Raw genomic sequence first — 21,425 nt, 5'->3', positions numbered from 1 at the left:
TTCTCACCTGAAAAACAGGCAGCCAGCAATTGAAAATCGGGGGCGGGGGAGGCTCCTCAGCCAGCTCATTGGCACTCAAGACTTGCCTGATGCGATTTTCAGGTGAACCTTTTTTTCCTTAAAAAAAAAAGCTATAAAAAATTGAAGTGGCTAGCTCCTGATCAAATTAGCCTTCTACATTTTCTAAGATTGGATGTGAACACTATATAAGAATGAAAGAAAAAAACTTGCATTTACATAGCACCATTCATGTCCTCCGGACAGCCCAGTAACTTTACCACCAATGAAGTACTTTTGAAGTGTAGACACTGTGGTAATGTAGGCAATTTGTGCACAGCAAGATCCCATAAACAGCAATGAGGTAAATGACCAGAGAATGCAGTGTTGATTGAGGGATAAATGTTGACCAGGCCACCAGGATAACTTTCCGCTCTTCTTTGAATATGCTATGGGATCTTTTCCATCCACCTGACAGGGCAGTGCAGTACTGAGGGAGTGCTGTACAGTCGGAGAGGCCATCTTTGAGTGCCTATCCAAGTAGATGTAATCGACACCATGGCACTATTTGAAGAAGAGCTGAGGAGTTCACCCACTGTCCTGGCCAACATTTACTCATCAACCAACATTATTAAAACGGTTTCGTTGGTCATTTATCTTACTGCCATTTGTGGAACCTGGTGCACAAATTGGCTGCCGCATTTCCCTGCAACAGTGACTAGATTTCAAAAGTAATTTGTTGGCTGTGAAGCACTTTGGGACGACCTGAGGCCATGAGAGGTGCTATGTAAATACAAGGGGGTGAAATTGGTCTTAGACAGAATCGCGAAATAGACTCGTAGGCACTGTTCCCCGAAGGTGCGCGGATGCGCGCACTGATCCCGAGCTCCCACATAGTTTAATTGAAATATCGTGCAGAAAACTGGACAGCAGCTGGAGTGGGGGAGGGGCCCAATACACAATGACCCCGGGAATCCAGACAGTCATTTGTGAGTCTTGTGACCTCAGAGTTGATCCCAATTGCAGCTCTTGAAGTGTGTGTTCCAATGGTCGCTGGGGTGCTGTGTAACACCGGGAGGGATTTGGGGTTTCTCTCTTGAACTTTGACCTTTCAGCGGGAGAATCCCCCGTGCTGTGATTATTTGCCTTTGAAGCCTTCTGTGCCTGCGCGTGGTATACCGGAGCTGCGCAGGCGCAGTACCCAGTTGGGCCACGCATTTGTTGGCTCCATGCCGAGGCATGGGGATCTGTTGGTGGTCAGTGGGGGGGAGGATCGAGGATTGAGAGGGGAGACAGAAGGAATCAGAGGGAGGAGGGAGAGACAGAAAGAGATAGGGGGAGGGAGAGTGATGGGGGAGGGAGAGAGAGACTGGGGAAAGAGAGAGCGAGACTGGGGGGGAGAGAGAGAGAAAAATGAGAAATAAAAAAATAAAAAAATCGGAAAATTGTTTAAAGCCAGAAAAAAATACGGGAAAGTGATGTTGAATGTCCTGCAGTAAGTTCCAGTTAAATTGCCAGGCGTTGTCGCCTTTTTGAAAGAGTATCAGGGTTATTTAAATCATGTTATGAGGGGAAAAAGTTTGTGCCCCTGTTTATACCTCAGAGTCTGTGAGAGACAGAGGGAACGGCAGCAGAAAAAGAGGAAATAACTTCTCCAAAGCTGATCCCAACTCATTGCCACGGCTGGGGATAGATAACCTCACCGCGTTCTTAGGAAGTTTAACCACTTTATTCACTTTCTTATTTGAGCTCCGTTTGGAATTAGAGTTTATTTTTTTTATTGTATGTTTAATGACAGCGTTGAAGGGGGAAAGAGAATCTTGGAGTAATTTCTTCTGTCATGCTGCAACGAGACTTGAAAGAATTAAAAAAAACTTTTAATGAACTTTTCATTAAAAATTAGTGTTAAAAAACCTTTTCCCCCCCTAAGTTTCGAATATGATTTTGGAAGAAACAGAAACAACAATCAATTTTCCCCTCATCTAAACAAGTTTCAACCAGGTCTTGAAGTCTAAACGCTTTTAAAGAGGTTCTGAAATGCTTAAAATATTTTGAAATTTAAATTTCTCAATATTTGATTTTGAATAATCGACTGAAGTGAGTAGCTTTACACAAACATGCAACCATGCTGTTGAGGGGGAGTGTGGGGAGGATTTGTAGGAGTTATATATGACTTTTTATTGACTTAAAAAAATATATCATTAAGACGTTTAGGAAGAGAACCAAAAAAGGGGAAAAACACAAACCATTTTATTTTGTCTGCTGTTCTATAGTCCTAACAAGTCCCAGGAATAATGTAATATAGATTTCCTCTTAAAAGTTTAGTGGAGTGTTAATAGAAACATGAGTTATGTAATGATGCATAAAAATTGCAGGAAGCTACTTTAGAAGAAACTTCTATTTGTTTATTGAGAAAGACAAAGAAATTACTTTGATTAAACTGATAATGTACAATTTCGATTTGGTATAAATGTTTGAAATAGGAGATTAAAAATTGAGAGTACAATGAAGTTTGTTTCCCACTATTTAATTGGGAAGTACCTAAAATAATTCAACACTTTTTGTGATGAGAGCAGGGATTAATATTGTGGAGAATATTTGAGAGAAAAACATTAGAAGCGAAATTCGTAAATTAACTTCTTTACGTCAACATATTGGTAAACATTTCCAAGTCAGTCTGATTGGTTCCCCTATCCAGGAAGAAAAATGAATGTTTATTTCAAATCAAATCAACTTTTATTGTCATTGTTAGTGCACAAGTGCAGTACAACGAAATGTAGGCTTGCGGCTCCCGAGAGTGTACAATTTGGATTAGGACACTTAAACATTTCAACATACATTTGTACATATATATTAGCATAAATATGACCATAATAAAGTGCATCGGCAGATGTGCAGGCTTTAGTGTTTATTTGTGGAGTTCAGTAGGATGACAGCCCTGGGAAAGAAGCTGTTCCTAAATCTGGTCGTACGGGTGCGAATGCATCTGTAGTGTCTTCCAGATGGTAGGAGGGCGAACAGACTGTGGCTGGGGTGGGTAGGGTCTTTGATGATGGACCGTGCCCTCCGTAGGCAGCGTTTCTGATATATATGTTCTATGGTCGGTAGCCGGGTGCCGGTAATGCGTTGGGCAGTTTTGACTACCCACTGCAGGGCTTTCCGGTCATGGGAGCTACAGCTGCCGTACCATACCGTGATACAGTTTGTCAGGATGCTCTCTATAGTGCAGTGGTAGAAGTTAGAGAGGATCAGGGGTGACAGATTACATCCCTTCAGCCTCCTCAAGAAATATAGGCGCTGCTGGGCCTTCTTCACCAGAGAGGAGGTGTTGAGGGACCAGGAGAGGTCTTCCGTGATGTGGACTCCGAGGAACTTAAAGCTGGCCACCCTTTCCACCTCCGCCCCATTGATTTTCCTGCTTTTTGTTTTTAATTTGGTGACGCAAATTGTGTATGTGTTTTTCTGCACTTGTGAATAAGTGCTGCATTTCTGACGTTACATGGTGGGGTGGGGCGGGGGGGGATGGTGTGCTGGTTCAAAAAGACAACGTTTATTAATGGAAGTGATTGAAGTTGGAAATATGGTTTACCCATTTTTGTTCAATTCTTTTTGATACTGGGAACTAAAGAACTACAGCACTTTTTATTTGTTGGTTGTCTGGTTGCATTGTGATTAATATTCTAATTACTTATGTGGATGTACAGCACGTCAGCGCCATAGGAAAGCCACTGCTCCTGTTCTTGTGCAGCCACTGCACATGAGGGATGGGTTAATACATTGAAAACTTTAAAATTAGTACAAATTGCACGAATAGATATGCTTCTTTCAGCTCACCTTGGGCTTTTGGATTGTTTGTCGATGCATAACCATGTAACTGAACTGTTAATGCATTATTATGCAGTTCTTTTATATCCCAGTCATTTCTGACAGGTAATTTAAAAAAAATAGAGTTTGGACATAACGAACTAAAAGCTTTTAATTAATTCTATCGTAAACAAACCTGCAGAATGGGCATGTAAATGACAAATTAATTTCAATATAGATAAGTGTGAGGTGGGGCATTTTGGTAGGAGGAATAAGGAGGCGACCTACTCCTTGGAAAATAAGAGTCTAAATGGAGTCGAGCTGCAAAGGGATCTAGGGGTATAGATTCACAAATCATTGGGCCAGTAATTCCTGTCCCAACGCGTGAGTACGGACAGGGTACTCACGCGTGGGCCCGGAGGAATTGCCGGTTTTCAGCATGCACAGCGCATGTGGGGAAAACCGGCATTTCCTCTCCTCTGACCCAAGGGGTTAAGAGGCGGAACGCGTACGACGTATCAGGCAGCGCGTGCGCGCTGAACTTCCCTTTTTTTATTAGAGTTGCCCATGGGTAAAGACTCCGGTTTTTACGCGTGGAAAAAGCAGCCGTAAGTACTTACTTTTAACAGGTCTATTAAGTAAAATTAGAAAATTTTTCCACAGGTTCATTTTTTTTGAAGACTTTACAGTAAGGTAAGTGTATTTTTAGCCCCGATTTTTTAATATAATTTTTTTCAAAATTTAAAATTATTGTTTAAAATAGTTTTTTACAGTTATTTATAGTTTATTTAAGTAGTGCGATGTTTTTTTAAATTTTCTTTCACATTTAAGTAGTGTTTTGGGGCCAGGAGTTTTCATGAGTTTGACAGTTCTTACTATCAAACTCATGAATGAACTTTTGCAACCTCCCATTGGTTGCCCAGTGCTCACGTGATCCCAGCCGGCTCATCGCACTAAGTACGCCGCTGGGTCACGCACGCACAGCGCGGCAGGACCTGAAGCGGGCCAGTGACAGGAAATGCAATGCGGGCCAGGATTGAAATGTCAGCGCGCCGGGTAAGTGCACATCGGGGGCTTGCACGCGCGGCAAGCCCCTGAACCTAATTTCTGGCCCATTAAAAGTAGCAACGCAGGTTAAAAAGCCATAAAAGTGCAAATAAAGCACTGGGGTTCATTTCTAGAGGAATAGAATTCAAAAGCAGAGAAGTTATGTTAAACTGGTATAGAACCTTGTCTGATTGTCTCATGATTTGAGACGGTGGGGTGGCAATATGGCGTTAGTATATATGCTTTTAAGTGGTTGCTGTCGTTATTGCAAAAGTTGTTGTTTTAAAATTTGCTCACAGATGAAAAGGTTGCGCTCAAAGGAGTTCGTGGCCCGCTCAGTACAAAAAACAATTAGAGGGAACATTGCTCATAGGGTAGTTATTATTGAGATCAATCAAAAAGTGATAACTTCATGGAAAAGTTCATAGGCTGCAGTGTAAAATGTGTTGCCGATTCGCTATGAGCCTGTTTTCTGCTACTGGCTATGACCAATTTCACCCTCCGGTTCTTTCTTTTGCTTTTTTCAAGTATTCAAGTCATTGTTGCTATAAGCTTTAATTTCTGTTGCTTAAGTGAAGTTGAATTATTTGGTGTTTGTACACTGCTGTTTTGTGGAGTGAAGGATAAGCCAATGTCCGAATATAATTAGGTTGACTTGACCCAGAAGTGGAAGTTATCTGAGAACCACTATATATAAAATATAAACTTGTTGAAATAATAACAGTATTCCCATTTACATAGCATCTTCTCTTGCCAAAACATCTCCAAGTGATTGCACAAGTTCATTAATTTTGAAATGGAGTGACAGTTGTGCAGATAACTTTGGTGGCCATTCATGCCAGCAATTGTCTCACAAACACCAGTGAAACACCTGTTAATCTGTTTTTGGTGGTATTGAGTGAGAGAAGAATGTTGCCCACGACAGTAAGACAATTACCTGCTCTTCTTTGAACAGTAGCGTTGCCAACCGTCTGGGATTGCCCTGGAGTCTCTACGAATTGGAGATTAATCTCCTGGACACTGCTGTAAGCAACTCAGGAGAAAAATCATAGGGGCATTAAAAAAACAAGCTTCAATCTCTTTGAACACTTTATAAAAATATTGGATAAAGAGGAAAAGGCTGTTTTACTGTGCAGGGCAGTTGGAGACAGGAGGCCCTGTGATGAAATCTTCAGCATTGGTAACCCTATTGAACAGTGATATCAAATCTTTAACATTCACCTGAATCACCAGAGCAGACAGTTTAAAATCTCATTCAAAGGAATTATTGTTAATGATATAAAGAAACTTGCCTGAATAGCGGCGTTCAATATCAATAATTGATTGTCATGAATTAAAAATTTTACGGCTTTCAAAGTTGCCGTTGAATTCAGTGCAGCTGCAGTATATATGAGTGCATTTTATGATTTAGTGCTGCCGGTGTAGAGTTTCCTGTGGTGGGAGTGCATATTGAAAATTCAGGTGAGCCTGATTCATGGTTTGCAAGATTTTCTGTTAATTAAAATTGGTACTCTTCCTATTCAGTAGTTCAATTCAGTTGTTGGAGGATATGGAGGAGATTTGGTCTGCCCTGATGGGATGCATTTTTACATAAAAATATGAAAGGAGATACTGTACATTAAAAGGAACTATACATTTTACTTTAAAATGTTCCTTTTTTCTACCTCTATAATTGCAGTATTAATGATTCTTCCAACAAGACTCCCAAATTAAAGTTTACGACTCCTTTGAGATCTCCAGGGTACAATAAGTGAAGTTATTTTTCAGCAAGTTTTTTGTCCACTTCCCCTCTTTGGTTCCAGACTAAACAGTGCACTTTGTGCAAAACTAAGAGAAACGCAAAGGCAAGAAATATAATGAATTTGTACCACAATGTTGCATTAAGCTTATAGCTGTATTTAGCATGCTTAAAAGTCAACGGGGGAAAAATTCAGTATCGTTCTGTTTGGGGCGCCATTATCGGCCGTGCACAAAGTTTAGCGCATGGCGCTAATTATCGCCTCCAACAGCAAACTTGGCTTTTATCGCCCCTGGAGGTGATTGGAGTGCTAAATCAGGTGCTTCACACCTGTCTTAAGGCGCAAAGACCGAGGAGCGAGGCGCTACCTCAGAGCGCTGGCGAAGCAAGGAAGGGCAAATCAAAATGAACCTGCAAAGTGCTGCTCAGTACTCAAAACTCCGTCACACAGTGTTGAATCTCTTCAGAAGTCTCTCTCTCTCTCTCTCTCTCGGAATGCGTGGTGCAAAAATGTCACCGACAAAAAAAGGCAGGAAGCGGTCGCCTTTAAATAGCACTCCCCTAGTCCCTTTCTGACAGCAAAACGCTCCCCTCAACCTGTCGTTGCTAGCGGCAGGCGGTAAGGCAGGGGGCGCCACTCAATATCCGGTCCGGGGCACTAACGGGGCGTTGCACACTCGACGGACATCACGATCTGCCGGCGTAGGAGACCATGGCGGTAGTGTTTAGCGCCGCTGCAAAATGTCTAGTTAATTTCGTGAGCGGCGCAAACATCGCCGCGCCCGGCCTCTAGTTGCGCCCTCTTAAGGCACTAACGGGAGGCGCAAACAACTGAATTTTCCCCCTACTTGTTTAAAATGGATGATAAGTGTATTTTGGTAAAAGGTAAGAAGGATCAATTGAACTTGATTGACGGTTATATAGAGTAAAATTATCTTGTAGTAAATAATGAATTGGCTTATGATATAGCCTTATAAAGTAATTAAAAGGAAGCAAATGGTTTCTTTTAGCAGTTTTTCTTTGTTTCTGTTGAAATGTTTAGGTGACTGACGCTCTTCGAACAACAGACAGAATTGTGGGGCAGCTGATGGATGGACTCAAACAAATGAGGCTGCACCGTTGTGTCAACATCATCTTTCTTGGAGACCATGGTAAGATGTTGTATCAGCTGAACTTTTGGATGCTGAAATTCTTATTTTTCCCTAAAAATGGCAGAGATGCTGATTTTTTTTGTCTCAATTAATGAATGACTAATTGAATTGTAGCAATAAATGTTCTTGAAATGTATGCTTCCTGAGATTGCAGCTTAATTAGTGGTTTTAAAGAATAGAAACAGCTGCAATAATGATCTTTTAACACTTCTCGAACAGCCAACGAGTCACTTAATTTGTAACAGGTGTGGAGTGCATAGTTGTACTGATGAATAAGTCAGTAGCAACAGAGTAAATCTCATTTCAGTGATGGTACACTTGAAGTTCTCATTAACTCTAACAGATCTTTGCAACAATTTTTTTGGTGGGGGAGAATGGCCCACCAAGTAAGTGAGCAATGTGACATGCATGGGATTGTGTAGTCGAGATGGTGAATGTTGTCAAAAACCAAAAGGGTTTTGGCAGCACTGGGGAAAACAAAAGTTACATGATTTAAAGAAGAGCAAAAACGTAAGGCATGAATATTATTGTAAAGTAACAGCACACAATATGTATGCGTATGATGAAAAGTTTTCATATGCAAAAATAGCTGTATTGATGCAGAGATACGTTAACAAGAATGTAAGATATTAGATGCATGGTTATATAAATTGCGTTCTAATATGCTGGGGTGAAAGAGAAAATATGCTGCAAGTAGCAATTATCCATGGATCAGATATCAGTTCCTACAACGTTTAAAGCCAAAGCTGACGTGTAATCAGAGGATGTATGATGATGCAGGTAGCGGATTCAGATACCATAAATCATTGGCCCGTTATGAGTAAGCTATTATCCAGTTGTTTGAGAAGGAGAGCTTGGGAAACGTAGGGTGTGTGTGGATTTTGGGACAATGCAGAACCTGTGGTGCGCTCAGATCAGTGGGCATGGTGAGGAGGTGCCCTCCAGCAGTAACGCGTGCAACTGGCAGTTCTGTGACATCACAGTCCCTACACATGTGACAGCGGGCACTTCCTTGCAATGCAGCAAAGGACCTCTTGCAAGTATTGACACAATCCTGCCAATCCTACATCCTAAGGCAATGTCACCTGCCCAAAAGTAAAGTAAATAAAACTGTGCTATAATTAGCAGAAAACATTTCTTATTGGTAACTGATGTAATGTGCTGGTAAGTCAACAAAAACAGAAAGTATGCAACTAAAATATAGACTAGAGAATTGTTAAGACACTGCAGACTGCTGTCAGTTTGCAAATTGATGACTTATGGCTCCAAAAAGGATAATGGGCAGAACAATAGATCAACTGTTCAGTGAATGGAAAGGAAACACCAGGTGGCCGATCCGCTATCGCCTATTTCATGCCCTGCTGGAGTTAAAAGTTTAGCTCAATTGCTTCTGCCTCATACAGAACCAGTTAGCATTTCAATAACTGTGTCAGTGAAGCGGGTTTTGATTTCTGAGGCAAAATTGTTACTGTTCTACATTCTTCACAGCTGGCTATCATTTATACTGTTAAATGCTTATTAAACTGCTTGAGGTGTGAGAAATTAATATTATTACGGGTGCATTGAGATTGGCTGGGTTTCTGATAAGTCTAATGAAGACATCAATGAAAAATGGAGGTGAGACACCATTTTAATTTGTTGCCATTTAGTTTTACAAGAACATTTGGAGATAACACCTTCTCCAAAAGTGGAGAATATATCCCATATAATTCCACAACCTATCGATCACTTTTTTCAATATATTTTAACAAGGTGAATACCACAATCCCATTGGCAGTAGAAAACCCAATTAAATTTATAAGGTGCTTGATCCCCAGTGGAGCCCTGAAGCAAGGGAAAGACAAAGAAAAGGAAATCAGGGAAAGAAACTAAGATAGACCATTTTCACTATGAGTAGCCAATTGTAATTCAACTAATTGGATTTTAGTGGGAATGCCAGAACTGAACAAACTCAATTAAATTATAAGATTAAGTCAACTATGAAATTAATGTTACAAGATTTTACAGCTATTGAATGAATATCACTGATGTAAATTGGAATCTATTATAAAGGCTAGGGTGAGCTCTAATATACAGTTTAACGATATTGGTTAAAAACAGCTGAATTTGCTTATCCCTATATAGTTGCATAATAACTAAAGTATGAGTTAACGTGGGGATTTATGTAAAAAAAAGTGAAAATTTAAATGTAAGGCCAGTTCAGGTGCCTTTGTACAAAAAGAATGTTAAAATAATATTTTCAGTAGTCTTTGGGTTCTCTAATTGAATTCTACATGTAGAATGAATCTCCAGTTGGGCGTTTCTGCACTTGAATTTCAGTATTAAATGTTCCTCGCTAATTTTATTACAAGAATAAATTTGCATTTGCATGTGTTGCAGAAATATCAGGCTTTTGGAGACCTACTTGGCTTCCCCCATCCCATTGCCCATAATAAAAGGGGATGCAATCCGAACAACCACAACATAAGAACATAAGACTTTGGAGCAGGAGTAGGCCATATGGCCCTTCGAGCCTGCTCTGCCATTCAATAAGATTATGGCTGATCTTCGTTCTCAACTCCACTTACCCACCCTATCCCCATATCCCTTGATTCCCCTAGAGTCCAAAAATCTATCTATCTCAGCCTTGATTATGCTCAAAGACTCAGCATCCTCAGCCCTTTGGGGTAGAGAATTCCAAAGATTCACAACCCTCTGAGTGAAGAAATTCCTCCTCATAAATGGCCGACCCCTTATCCTAAGACTATGCCCCCCTAGTTCTAGACTCTCCAGCCAGGGGAAACAACCTCTCAGCATTTACCCTGTCAATCCCCCTCAGAATCTTGTTTGTTTCCATGAGATCACCTCTCATTCTTCTAAACTCCAGAGAGTATAGGCCCAATCTGCTCAATCTCTCCTCATAGGACAGCCCTCTCACCCCAGGGATCAATCTAGTGAACCTTCGTTGCACCGTCTCTAAGGCAAGTAAGGCCAGTAGCAGAACTGAAGCAACATCCTGCTCCTAAACCTCACAGTGGTGCATGATCCTGTCCAGAATGGACATCCACAAGCCTTCTTCACAATGTGTCAGTCACAGTCTGTTCCAGTCCGCTGATGTAAAACATGTACAACCTTGGCAATACATTCAGCACGTATCTATGGTATATCAATGTATGAAGTACTGCATGAATGCAGCATAAACTGACTGAGCCTGATATGCAATTGCATATTAAACTTAAAAAAGAAAAGTAAAATTAGTGGTACTTTTGATTTATCTTAAAGGAATGGAAGATGCAAGCTGTGAAAAGACGGAATTTTTGAGTAACTACCTCTCTACTGTTGATGACATCATTTTGTTCCCTGGATCTCTGGGTCGTATTCGCTCCAGATACAGTAACAATGCCAGATGTAAGTGAATTGTAGATGGGTCTGATTTTCTTGTTAATATTTACCTTTGATTTCCAGCATTAGGTATAGAAATTCTGATTCTTCAAACTTGTTTTGTCAATTACTCTTATTACAGTTCTGCCTTTAATTGATTCAAAAGTTAGCTAAGCCCATGATACATCAATTGGAATTGTGTAGTGCGGCCATGTGCAGTAAAAGTGGTCGTATTACCTGGGGAGGATGGATTCGAAACAAAACATCTTTCAGTAAATCTGGAAAATGATGAGGTGCAAAGTGTGTCGCTGCATAGCCTTGTTTTTTTAATATACTCCTAAAGAGAAAAGGAATAGGTCTGAAATGTTCTGTAGTATAGTAAAAGTTTGTTTGGGAGTAGAACATTTTCATGTTTAAAATAAGAATGTTTTGCACTGTTTGCAGAGCTCAGAATATCATAGTTATACTAGCAATATACTAAACTACAAGTGTGGATAGAACTATAATTGACTACACACTTAATATAAATATTATATAATAAAACTTTATATATTTTTTATTTTGTTCTTAACTTTCTATGTATGAAATGTATACTTTAATTTCTGACTTATAACAGACATTTTACCCAACTTAAACATTTTCATATACTTACTTGATTCGCGCTATTATATAGGGGGAATTTTGCAAGGTTATATTCCTGGAATAGAGCCTTGCTTGTGGTTAATGCACATCACAAAATTGAGCCTTATCTCCTCTACCATGTTTGCCATTAGCAAGGCTCCATTCCGGGAGCCACACCTTGCAGAATTACCTGTAATGCACACCTAGTTTTCAGGCCCAATTGTGAATTATATGTGGAAAAGCATCATGGGTTTTGTAGGAAAGTTTTCTTGAAAATTAAGTTGGTTCCTAATATAATTGAGAAGCCGCCATCTGGCGGTACTGCCCTTTATCTTGATCCTAGCCTCTTGAGGGTGTGTACCTCTCTTTGGATGGTAAATACCCTACCTGAAAATCTGCAGAAGAGGGGGGCAAGTTCCAGCATAAGTTGTGAGATGTGCCTGGCCGGGACCTCAGTCACTGGCCTGCCATAGTTTGTGGGGTCAGTGCTGGTGCTCAGTTTTACATGCGAGGTGCCGGTGGCAATTAAGGTGCATCTATGCCACAAGCTGCAAATTGTGGATGACATTGCCAGTTCCCGGGCAGGGTGCCTACTTTCCCCAGAGAAGGAACTTCATTGTGCCCCCACAGCCCCCTTTCTAAGAGGCCCACGTTGAAAATTGATTTTTAAATTACTTTTCTCTTCAGGGTTTGAGTCTCAATCCTGCCCTGGACTCCTAGGTGAACCTACTTGCACCAATTAGCAGGTGTCTTTCTGCTCACCCTACGCTTGGCCCCTCTGAGGGTTGACAATGCAGGAATTACTAATGTAGGGAGGCCCTGGCCCCGCCTACTCGTATGCTGATGGCCTTGTTTGGAGCGGGCATAGGCTCCACTGCCAACATCATCGAGAATCCCCAACCTAAGGCTAGGTTCCAACATAACAGCGTCCCAGCCAAATTTGTGGCCCTTCCATGCACTCCCACCGAAGTTATGGTGGGAGTGCGCAGGAAGGTCTGTAGATTCTCAGTCCGCATGTGCAGAAACTCCAAAAAATGCAGCACAAAATTACTAATTTCTGCAGAGCGTTCAGTTTGGCAAAACAGCAAGCCAACCTGAACAATGTGATCTTGCACCATTTGCCTTGCACAGGACTCCAGTAAAACTGCTGATGCTCAAGTGGCTTTTTAAACGTTGGGGTATGGCTATTCAGGTTCCAATGACCAAAAAGACCAACTGTCAGATCATTTCTATTGATAGAAATGTTGCTGACTGTCGAAGAGTGGAGTGCAGTGCTCCCTGCATACGTTTGAGAGTGCAGGTATGGAATTCTACCTTGTCTCCATTCAGCAATTAATATGAGTGGACATCGTAGGGTAGTTTTTATGAATTCCAGCTTCCATCATGGAGCCTGGCATGGTGGGAGCACATCTCAAGAATTTGGGCAAAGGTAAATTTGTCTTGAAGGATTTTCCGTACATTTGTGTTCAGTTGTGAATATAACCAAGTATGTCTAAATCTTGTTTTTTCAGTAACCCATTAGGGTCCTTTCACTGCTCTTTTTTTAAAAATTCATTTACCTTTCTTCACAGATGATCCCAAAGCAGTGGTAGCCAACCTTACTGTGAGTATATAACAATGTATAGTTGAAAGTCAATATTTAAAAGCAAGGACATAAATTAAAAGCTACTGTATATTGAATAATCATGCGATGTACTGTAGACATAGATCACAGTCAGGGTTTTCTCCTTCTGCACTCACTAGCCCATGTGTTTCTGTCCATTGAAGTGAATGGGTAGAAAATCAAAGGCTGTCAAGTGCTTGAGCAGAAAGCCCTGTCTCACATGTTGATCTAATCACGGAAGGATTACATTTAGAGGATTGTAATATCGTTCTTTAAATTATACTAGTTACTTTTGCTAATTACTAAAGAATACTGGACAGCTAATCGTAACACAGTAGAAGCTGCCAATGCATTTTCTAATTATTAAAATAACTTTCTCTTTAATTATAATAACTTATACCCAAGTGTAAGTTAAAGTTGATAAACTAGTTCTTGGATTCAAATCACCTTTTATAAACCACTTGCATTTTTCTGTCATGATTTGATATCTGACCATCTGGATTAGGTTATACTCTAGTAACACAGATCCACTGTCTACATTCAGACTCTACCCTTAACAGACTTGGGGGGCAATTTTGCCAATGGGGGCGTGTTGGAGGTGGGACTGCTGCTTGTCGGGTCGTTGTCCCGCCTCCATCGACTTGTGGCCAACCCACGCTATTTTCCCTTGATTGACTTAGCAGGCCAATTAAGAGGAAGCTAGTTACAGAGAACGTCAGCGTATGACGTTTCATCTGTCAAAAAAGCTCTGTGAAGCTGTCAAACACTGACATCCTCTGTTGTTTGATGAGTCCTTGTATTCAAGACTCATCAAACCTCTTTCTTTAGCAGAAATTAGATTGTTGTTGCATTGGAGAATGCAGCAGCCATCTGTCATCTCTACCGGTGAGATGCGAGACTCTCCACAGCCCCAACTGTGGAAGCCTGCAGGAAGAAACAAAGGTAAGTAAACATTTTCTATCACTTTCCACTCAGCTCACATACTTACCTCTCCACACTTGCACCCATCACTTACCTTCACAGCGCACCTTTGCACCCCTCTGACCCCCGCAGACCCACTGCTCGCCTCGGTGACCCTGGCGGGATTTCCCGACGTCGGGAAGCCCGCGCCTCTGTTTGAAAAATGGGGATAATCCTCTTAACTGCCTGTTAACTACCTGTTAACAGGCAGTTAAATGGCTGTAATCCCCTACCTGCCTCCTGGCATGGAGGCAGGTTGGGGGCGGGATGGGCACCCGCCCCCAGATTCTGCCATTTTCCCGGCAGTCCTGCCTCCATACCCGCCTCCCCAGGGCTGGCAAGATCGCGCCCTTGGTCTCAAAAGGTTACTACCATTTAAATAGACCAACAGCCATTTTGTGAGGGCATTGCCCAGAACCTGGAAGTAACTGAAGTAGATGAATTCAAAAGCACCCAAAATCCATCCAATTTGAATCCCTTTAGATGCAAAAGAATGGTACACGTGCCTAGAATGACACAAGTTTGTGTTACCATATTGTGTGGCTACCACTATGGCGTGGAGATGCTCAATCAGTTTGCATATTCTACTATCAGTGTTAGTGAATGATTCGCTGCTGTCTGTTTACTTGAAGCAATAGGAACAAGGGAGCAGGATTTTTTTGAATTTAAAAAAAATGTTTAAATACATTTTTGGCAGCAAATTTGGAGAGGAAAGCTTCTGATACTTCATGATATAGCTAGGGCCGGAAAGTGTGGGGAAATGAAGAACAAGATAAACATCTGCTTTCCCTGATGATTTGAGTTGGGCTGGAGGAAGAGGTGGGACTGTAATGCTACAGAGTACACTTGTATTATGATCCTTGGCAGTCACATCCCAGTTGGTGTAGAAGTGAGTGTGCACTTCTGTACCTCCATATTCCCTTGCTTCTATTAAGGCTTCCATCCTGACTTTTGGAATCAGAATTGGAGCTTTTCGCAACTACTTAAACGTACCGGGGGCTAAATTGGATAGCCCCCGAAAACGGGCCCGGGGATCACGATGTGTGATTAACCTGCACCCGTTGTTTGAAATGCAGGCAGCATGCCATCTTTGTGCTGCCTGCTCATTAGCATTATTGCTGCGTGCAGTCAGTGCTAACTGCGCTGTTCATCGGCTGCACACATCAGCAGGGGGCCCAAAATCGTAACTTCCTAGTACTTCTTAAAGCTAGCCTGCACTGCTTAAAGCTAGCTTGCACCTCTTAAAGGGGAGATGCATTGTGACTGGAGCAGGTGCTGGGAGTCGCGCAGGAAGTGAATCTGACCTGGGAAACAGTGAAGATTGGCACAACATGCGAGAGAGCGGGCTCCAATGTTTTCGGATGCTGCACTGGAGGTCTTGTGGAGGAGGTGGAAAGGAGGAGAGATGTCCTGTATCCGCAGGGGGCAGGAGACACACAGTCAAAAGGCAGTGGGAGCAAACAGCCATGGAGGCCGATGCCAGGAATCAAGCCCGGAGGATCTGGATGCAGTGCTGCAAGAAGTGTCCAGGTACATAGATCATTAAAATGTCTTGAACAGATACAGAAAATAATTAAAAAGGCTAATGGAATGCTGGCCTTTATATCTAGAGGACTAGAATACAAGGGGGTAGAAGTTATGCTGCAGCTATACAGAGCCCTAGTTAGATCACACCTGGAGTACTGTGAGCAGTTCTGGGCACCTCACCTTAGGAAGGATATATTGGCCTTGGAGGGAATGCAGCGTCGATTTACCAGACTGATACCCGCTTCAAGGGTTAAGTTACGAGGGGAGATTACACAAATTAGGGTTGTATTCCCTAAAATTTAGAAGGTAAAGGGGTGATCTGATCAAAGTTTTCAAGATATTAAGGGGAACAGATAGGGTAGATAGAGAGAAACTATTTCCGCTGTTTGGTGATTCCAGGACTAAGGGGCATAGTCTAAAAATTAGAGCCAGACCTTTCAGGAGTGAAATCAGAAAACACTTCCACACACAAAGGGTGGTAGAAGTTTGGAACTCTCTTTCGCAAGTGGCAATTGATGCTAGATCAATTGTTAATTTTAAATCGGAGATTGATAGCTTTTTGTTAACTAAGGGTATTAAGGGAGAAGGGCCAAAAGTGCATATATGGAGTTAGGTTGCAGATCAGCCATGATCTCATTGAATGGCGGAACAGGCACGAGGGGCTCAAAGGCCTACTCCTATGTTCCTAAGTTTAATGACCTCAAACGAGTGGTCAAGGTCAGTGAATGCATCTTCAAATGCCATATCCCACCAACTGCACCACTAGCCTCAGCCACTGCTCAAATCACCACACCCCCATCACTCACCTACCAACAACTTTTGTCACTCAGGACTCATACCTAACATTCATATGCTCCACCGCACCCTCACACCCACATCTCACAGCTTGCACACACTGACAGCTATTCAACCATGACAGCCACATCATCCAAACAGATTGCACAACACTCACTGACACACTTCCCTTTCTCTTGCAGGACAAGGTGGTGCACAACTGGAGGCAGCAGGAACTAACTGAAGGGGGACAAGCGAGCTTGCATGTCCTAAGCCCCATGGAGGAGACAGTGCCAGCCATTATTGGAATGGCCATTGCTGAGGCCTTGGCCAGCAGCAGGGCTGAGACCATTGAAGATAACGGTATCCTCATACCTAATCCTCCTTCTCCCATCCCACTTCCCTCTCATCCCACAATCTCTTCTGATGTACAAGGTGCAGATGGTGTAAGCATGCACTTCTTACTTTATCCCCTTCCCTTACCCTTGTGCCTTTTTCCTTTCAGACAGCCAAGAAGTGCAACCTGGCCAGGCAGTGGAGGGACACCAAGAAGAGAGTGATGATGAAGACACAGCACTGCCACTTGATTTTACGCTCGCAGCCACCAGCTCAGATACTGACACTGCGCGTATCTTAGAGGATAGATTAGGGGTGGGATCTGCACGTGGTGAGACACCAGGCACGAGTGCGCTGCAGCCAGGGCAGGGGGCAAGGGTAGTGCAGGTGCCAGCTCGCTGGAGGACCAGGTCACACACAGTTTCTGCTGCAGAGGACTTGGATGGGGACTTCAATGGGCCAGCCTACAAAAGAACGCTGATGGGTATGCACAATGAAATACTTGGTGCATTGGGAAGCCTGCCAGAAAGCCTGCGTTCAATGTCAATGAGCATGGCGGAGTCCAGCACCAACTTGGCAGAGGGCTTTGTGCAGAGCTTGGAGCTCATCCTTTCCAGCATGGAAGTGGTGGCGAACTCCATTAGCACACTTGTGGACTCAACCATGATGCAGAGTCTGATGGCCGATGTGGCAGCTTCCATTGCAGCACAAGCAGCATCCACCCAACGTCTGAGTGCTGTGGAAGCGCAGACTGCTGCCGTCAGTGCTGCGGGTACCATTTTTCAAAGGGCCTAGCATGATGTCACAGCACTCCTGCAATCTTTTCTCCAACAGATCTGCTCCCTAAAGACCCTCTGCAGATATGGCCTCCTGCTGAGAGCCCTTCTTCCCCCCCACCACCCCCCCCCCACTTTCTGGTAGCTTGCCTTGCTCTGCGTGGCCTCTGCTCATTCTCCCAGTCATGCTGTATTCCAAGGGGAATGCCTTCTGGTGCACCCATGTCTGGGAGCAATTGGTTTGTGTAGAAGCCTTGAAGTAGGCAAAAAGTCCTTTAGCACCTGCCACACCACTCCCTGTAGACGTTTGCAACTTGAAACAACTTTAGAAAGTACCAAATACTTGTAGAATCATAGCAACAGCCAGAAGAAATCAACCAGCAACTAATCTGTAAGTAGTTGATGATCCCTTTAAATAGTGCTGGGGGGAGGTCATTCCTGCTGCTTAACATGTGTTCAGCTGTGCGAGGTTAAGAGAGGGCATAGGCTGCAGCGCGGTGCTCCAAAACAGCACTGCTGATGTCAAGTCAGTGTTGCACGATGGCATGATCTGCCTGCTCTGCATACTTCCAGTGGACGTTAACTGCCGCGCAAGCTGACGCCTTCACCAAGATGGCATCCAGTGTGATTCGTGGCAGAAGTGTGCGTGTGCAGCAGACGCTATTTTGGTCTCTGACGGCACCCGTAGCACCCAAACCACGGGCACCACTGAGCCAAATTTTGCGCCCAGAGTCTCTGAAGTCGCAGAAAACCGTATCTTTCATTCCCTATTGCAACAGCTTACCCCAATCTTCCTAGTGAGTTCCATAACTTATCACAAAATACTTTCCCATTGCCCAATATTCCTTTTTAACTTTTTTTTTGTTTTATTCCTCTCTGATTCTCATATGACATATCTATTCCCAAGCCAAGAGTATAGGACAGATGACCTGGTGGAAACTCCTGTCATTGTAAGACTCAGAGATATTCAAAAGCCGCTCAGGTTGATGCATGTTCAGGTTGTTTTGGTTCCTCTGGCCACTGCATCGTCTGGGCTCACCCCACCCCACCCCACCCCTCCCCCCCCCCCCGCACCCACCCCGCGATGCTCCGACCAAATTCAGAAATTCCTCTTGTGGAGAATCAGTGCATAGATTCACCTACAGGGTCATCCATTACACCTTTACTACCCTGAAGTGAATTCTGCCTTTGAGTAAAAAGAAAACTGTAAATGAACTCAAGCTGCAAATCCCACATATGGCATGTCACAATAGCATGATACTATGGTATGTAAATCCATTCTAGATATGCCTTTTTTTCCTTCCCCTAATGTGACGATCATTAGGGAAATGGTTTAGGATCATCATCTGGAAAACCTTTTTAATAAGGTCAGGTTAAGTTTCAAGGGGAGGGAGGGGAAAGCAGTTTAAAAAAAAAAGGTATTTTCTCCTTAATGTGTCGATTTGCTTGTACCACATACTGACCATGGCTGAAAAGGCCAGCTCATAAACCTCCATAAATGCTGCTCTAGAATGAGTCATGGCAGGTGTGCGAGATTGGATCGGTATAATTCTTCCGGATTCTTATCTTCCTCCCTGTTTAGAGCCTCCTAACAGTGGCATGGCAGAAATTGGGAATTTTTAATGCAGTGAATATTGCGTACAAACCCACATCCCACACTCTTGCTGCAGTGTATTAGTGCTCCAGCGCACTGTACCATCAATGCAGTGAGATTTTTAAAACTGACCGTGCAAATCAAAATTACAAGGGGAATATGAATTCTCCTTATTTGCTCCTGTTACTTTGCATTAAATCTAGTTAGACAATGTATTGTGTAAAATTTGAGATCTGCTGCTTGTATCTAGGGAAAGAAACATAAGTGTAGTGATATAATGGTGTTTCTGTGTCACCCATATTGTGTGTGACTTTGTTTTGTCCTTGAGTGGAGGAGCTGTGTGGAGTGACTTAATTTGCTTTCGAACAGACCAGTTTCCACCGCTCACAAATGATCACTATTTCATACCCAAAAGCAACTGTAATTTACTGCTGAATCATTGTACGAGTTGCTTTTTATTATCAGTACTCTTTGCACTATATGATTTGTTCAACTTCATTTGTTTTTAGTGTAAAAAGCCAGACCAGCATTTCAAACCCTATTTGAAGATGAACCTCCCAAAACGTTTGCATTATGCCAACAACCGAAGAATTGAAGATGTCCATTTAATGGTTGAGAGGAAGTGGCTGGTAGCAAGGTACTTAACCTGAATTGCATACAAATCATAGGTTGCTTATTTCTGTTTTAAGATAACTATTTGGACGCCTTAGAGTAATTATTCTTGCACAATTTTAATTCTTTACTGTAAATGACTATCCATTAAAACTGACTAATAATTCTTATACTACATTATGTACAGTACATAACTATCTTCTTTGTTTTTTTTCAAGTTTAGGATTGTGGAAGTATATATTAGTCTCTTAATTCCCTTATACTCTCCTGTAAATTGTGACAGTGCTGTTCATCAGTAGCACTATAATAACCTCAGGCATCAGTATAATTTAAGCTTTTCTTTTAACTAGTTACTAGTAATGTTTTCACTTTGCTGAGACTGCAATATACATTAGTATGCAAAAATTAGAATAACATTTTATATTAATCTGTGTTCACATAAAATGTGTGAACCATGTGAGCCGTACTCTTATGGTTTGTCATTATTGGAATCTCTTGGACTAAATTATGTGGCGGGTCTATCAAGATCATGTAATATAATCGGTATCACTGAAATTGTTCATGTGTTATCTGGTTAGCCTCACATTGTGATATAGAACGTATCATGACTGCCTATGATATAGTTATTTCTAACACTTCCATGTAAAGATTATGGTACTGTACTACTTATAGCCCAAGATAACGCGTTAAACCGACTTTGCAATATCACTTTGAAATTGCCATGTCACACTTGTAGGACCATTAAGTTTTACTTTCAGTGCTGTTTACCCACAGAGATTATTAATATATATCTTGCATAAGCCATTACAGGCTCAAAGTGCATCAAGGCTTGAGATTGCATCACTGGCCAGTTTATCAGTATCCTCCAAACCCATGTCTTAGTACTACTTTGAAATGTACTTTTACTTGTGGTATTCATTCAAATATACAGAGAAAAGTAGTTTGTTTACTATAGTACAAAATGGAAGTAAAAGAAGTTTGTATCGAGTGCAATTGATACTTCCACTTCAGATGTCCGACTCTGTATAGTATGGTTTGCACCTCGGTGCTTTGGTGTCATGTAATGTACACTGCAATGATACGGAGTTTTGTTTCATGGAATGATAAAAGGAAATTGCATACTCTGTGTGCACTCACTCCTAGCCATGTTGAACATTTTAAATTTAAAAATTTGTTTATACCTGGACAGTTAACTATTAAATGTTTCCCAGTTTTCCTGTTTGAACTCATAGCCTATTTGTAATGTTTAGTTGCTTGAAATAAAAAGCAGGTAAAAATGTTTTGTAGTATTACAAACATGAATAGAGCGGGCAGAATTCAATGTTTGTAGGTAACATCTTGATTTTGTATTTTGAAATTAGTGTAGAAGAAGTATAATACAAATATTATCGTGAGTGGATTGGTGCATTGAAGATTAACTTGAGGAAAAATACTCAATGCAGCCATTTCCAAAAAATGGCTTGTGATCAAGAAATAAATCAAAGATAAAAACTGCCTTACCACTATTCACACACTTTTAAAGCTA

At 41.9% G+C, this 21,425-nt stretch overlaps 1 protein-coding gene across 8 annotated transcripts in view; it reads left to right on the top strand.

The window, feature by feature from the left end:
- Positions 1–21,425, top strand: part of enpp2 (ectonucleotide pyrophosphatase/phosphodiesterase 2) — a 108,399-nt gene that overhangs the window by 49,752 nt on the left and 37,222 nt on the right. For all 8 annotated transcript variants that reach the window (XM_085993323.1, XM_085993324.1, XM_085993322.1 and 5 more), the window contains 4 exons: positions 7,629–7,737; positions 10,999–11,124; positions 13,290–13,321; positions 19,798–19,925. In XM_085993323.1, coding sequence (XP_085849449.1) covers positions 7,629–7,737; positions 10,999–11,124; positions 13,290–13,321; positions 19,798–19,925 — 395 coding nt within the window. The remainder of the gene's footprint in view (positions 1–7,628; positions 7,738–10,998; positions 11,125–13,289; positions 13,322–19,797; positions 19,926–21,425) is intronic.

Source organism: Somniosus microcephalus, chromosome 7, assembly GCF_052327205.1.
Source record: "Somniosus microcephalus isolate GS21.2 chromosome 7, FLI_Smic_1.0, whole genome shotgun sequence".
Classification (NCBI taxonomy): Eukaryota; Metazoa; Chordata; class Chondrichthyes; order Squaliformes; family Somniosidae; genus Somniosus; species Somniosus microcephalus.
Note: the sequence above shows the minus strand (reverse complement) of the source record. Positions and strands in the feature narration are given on the sequence as shown.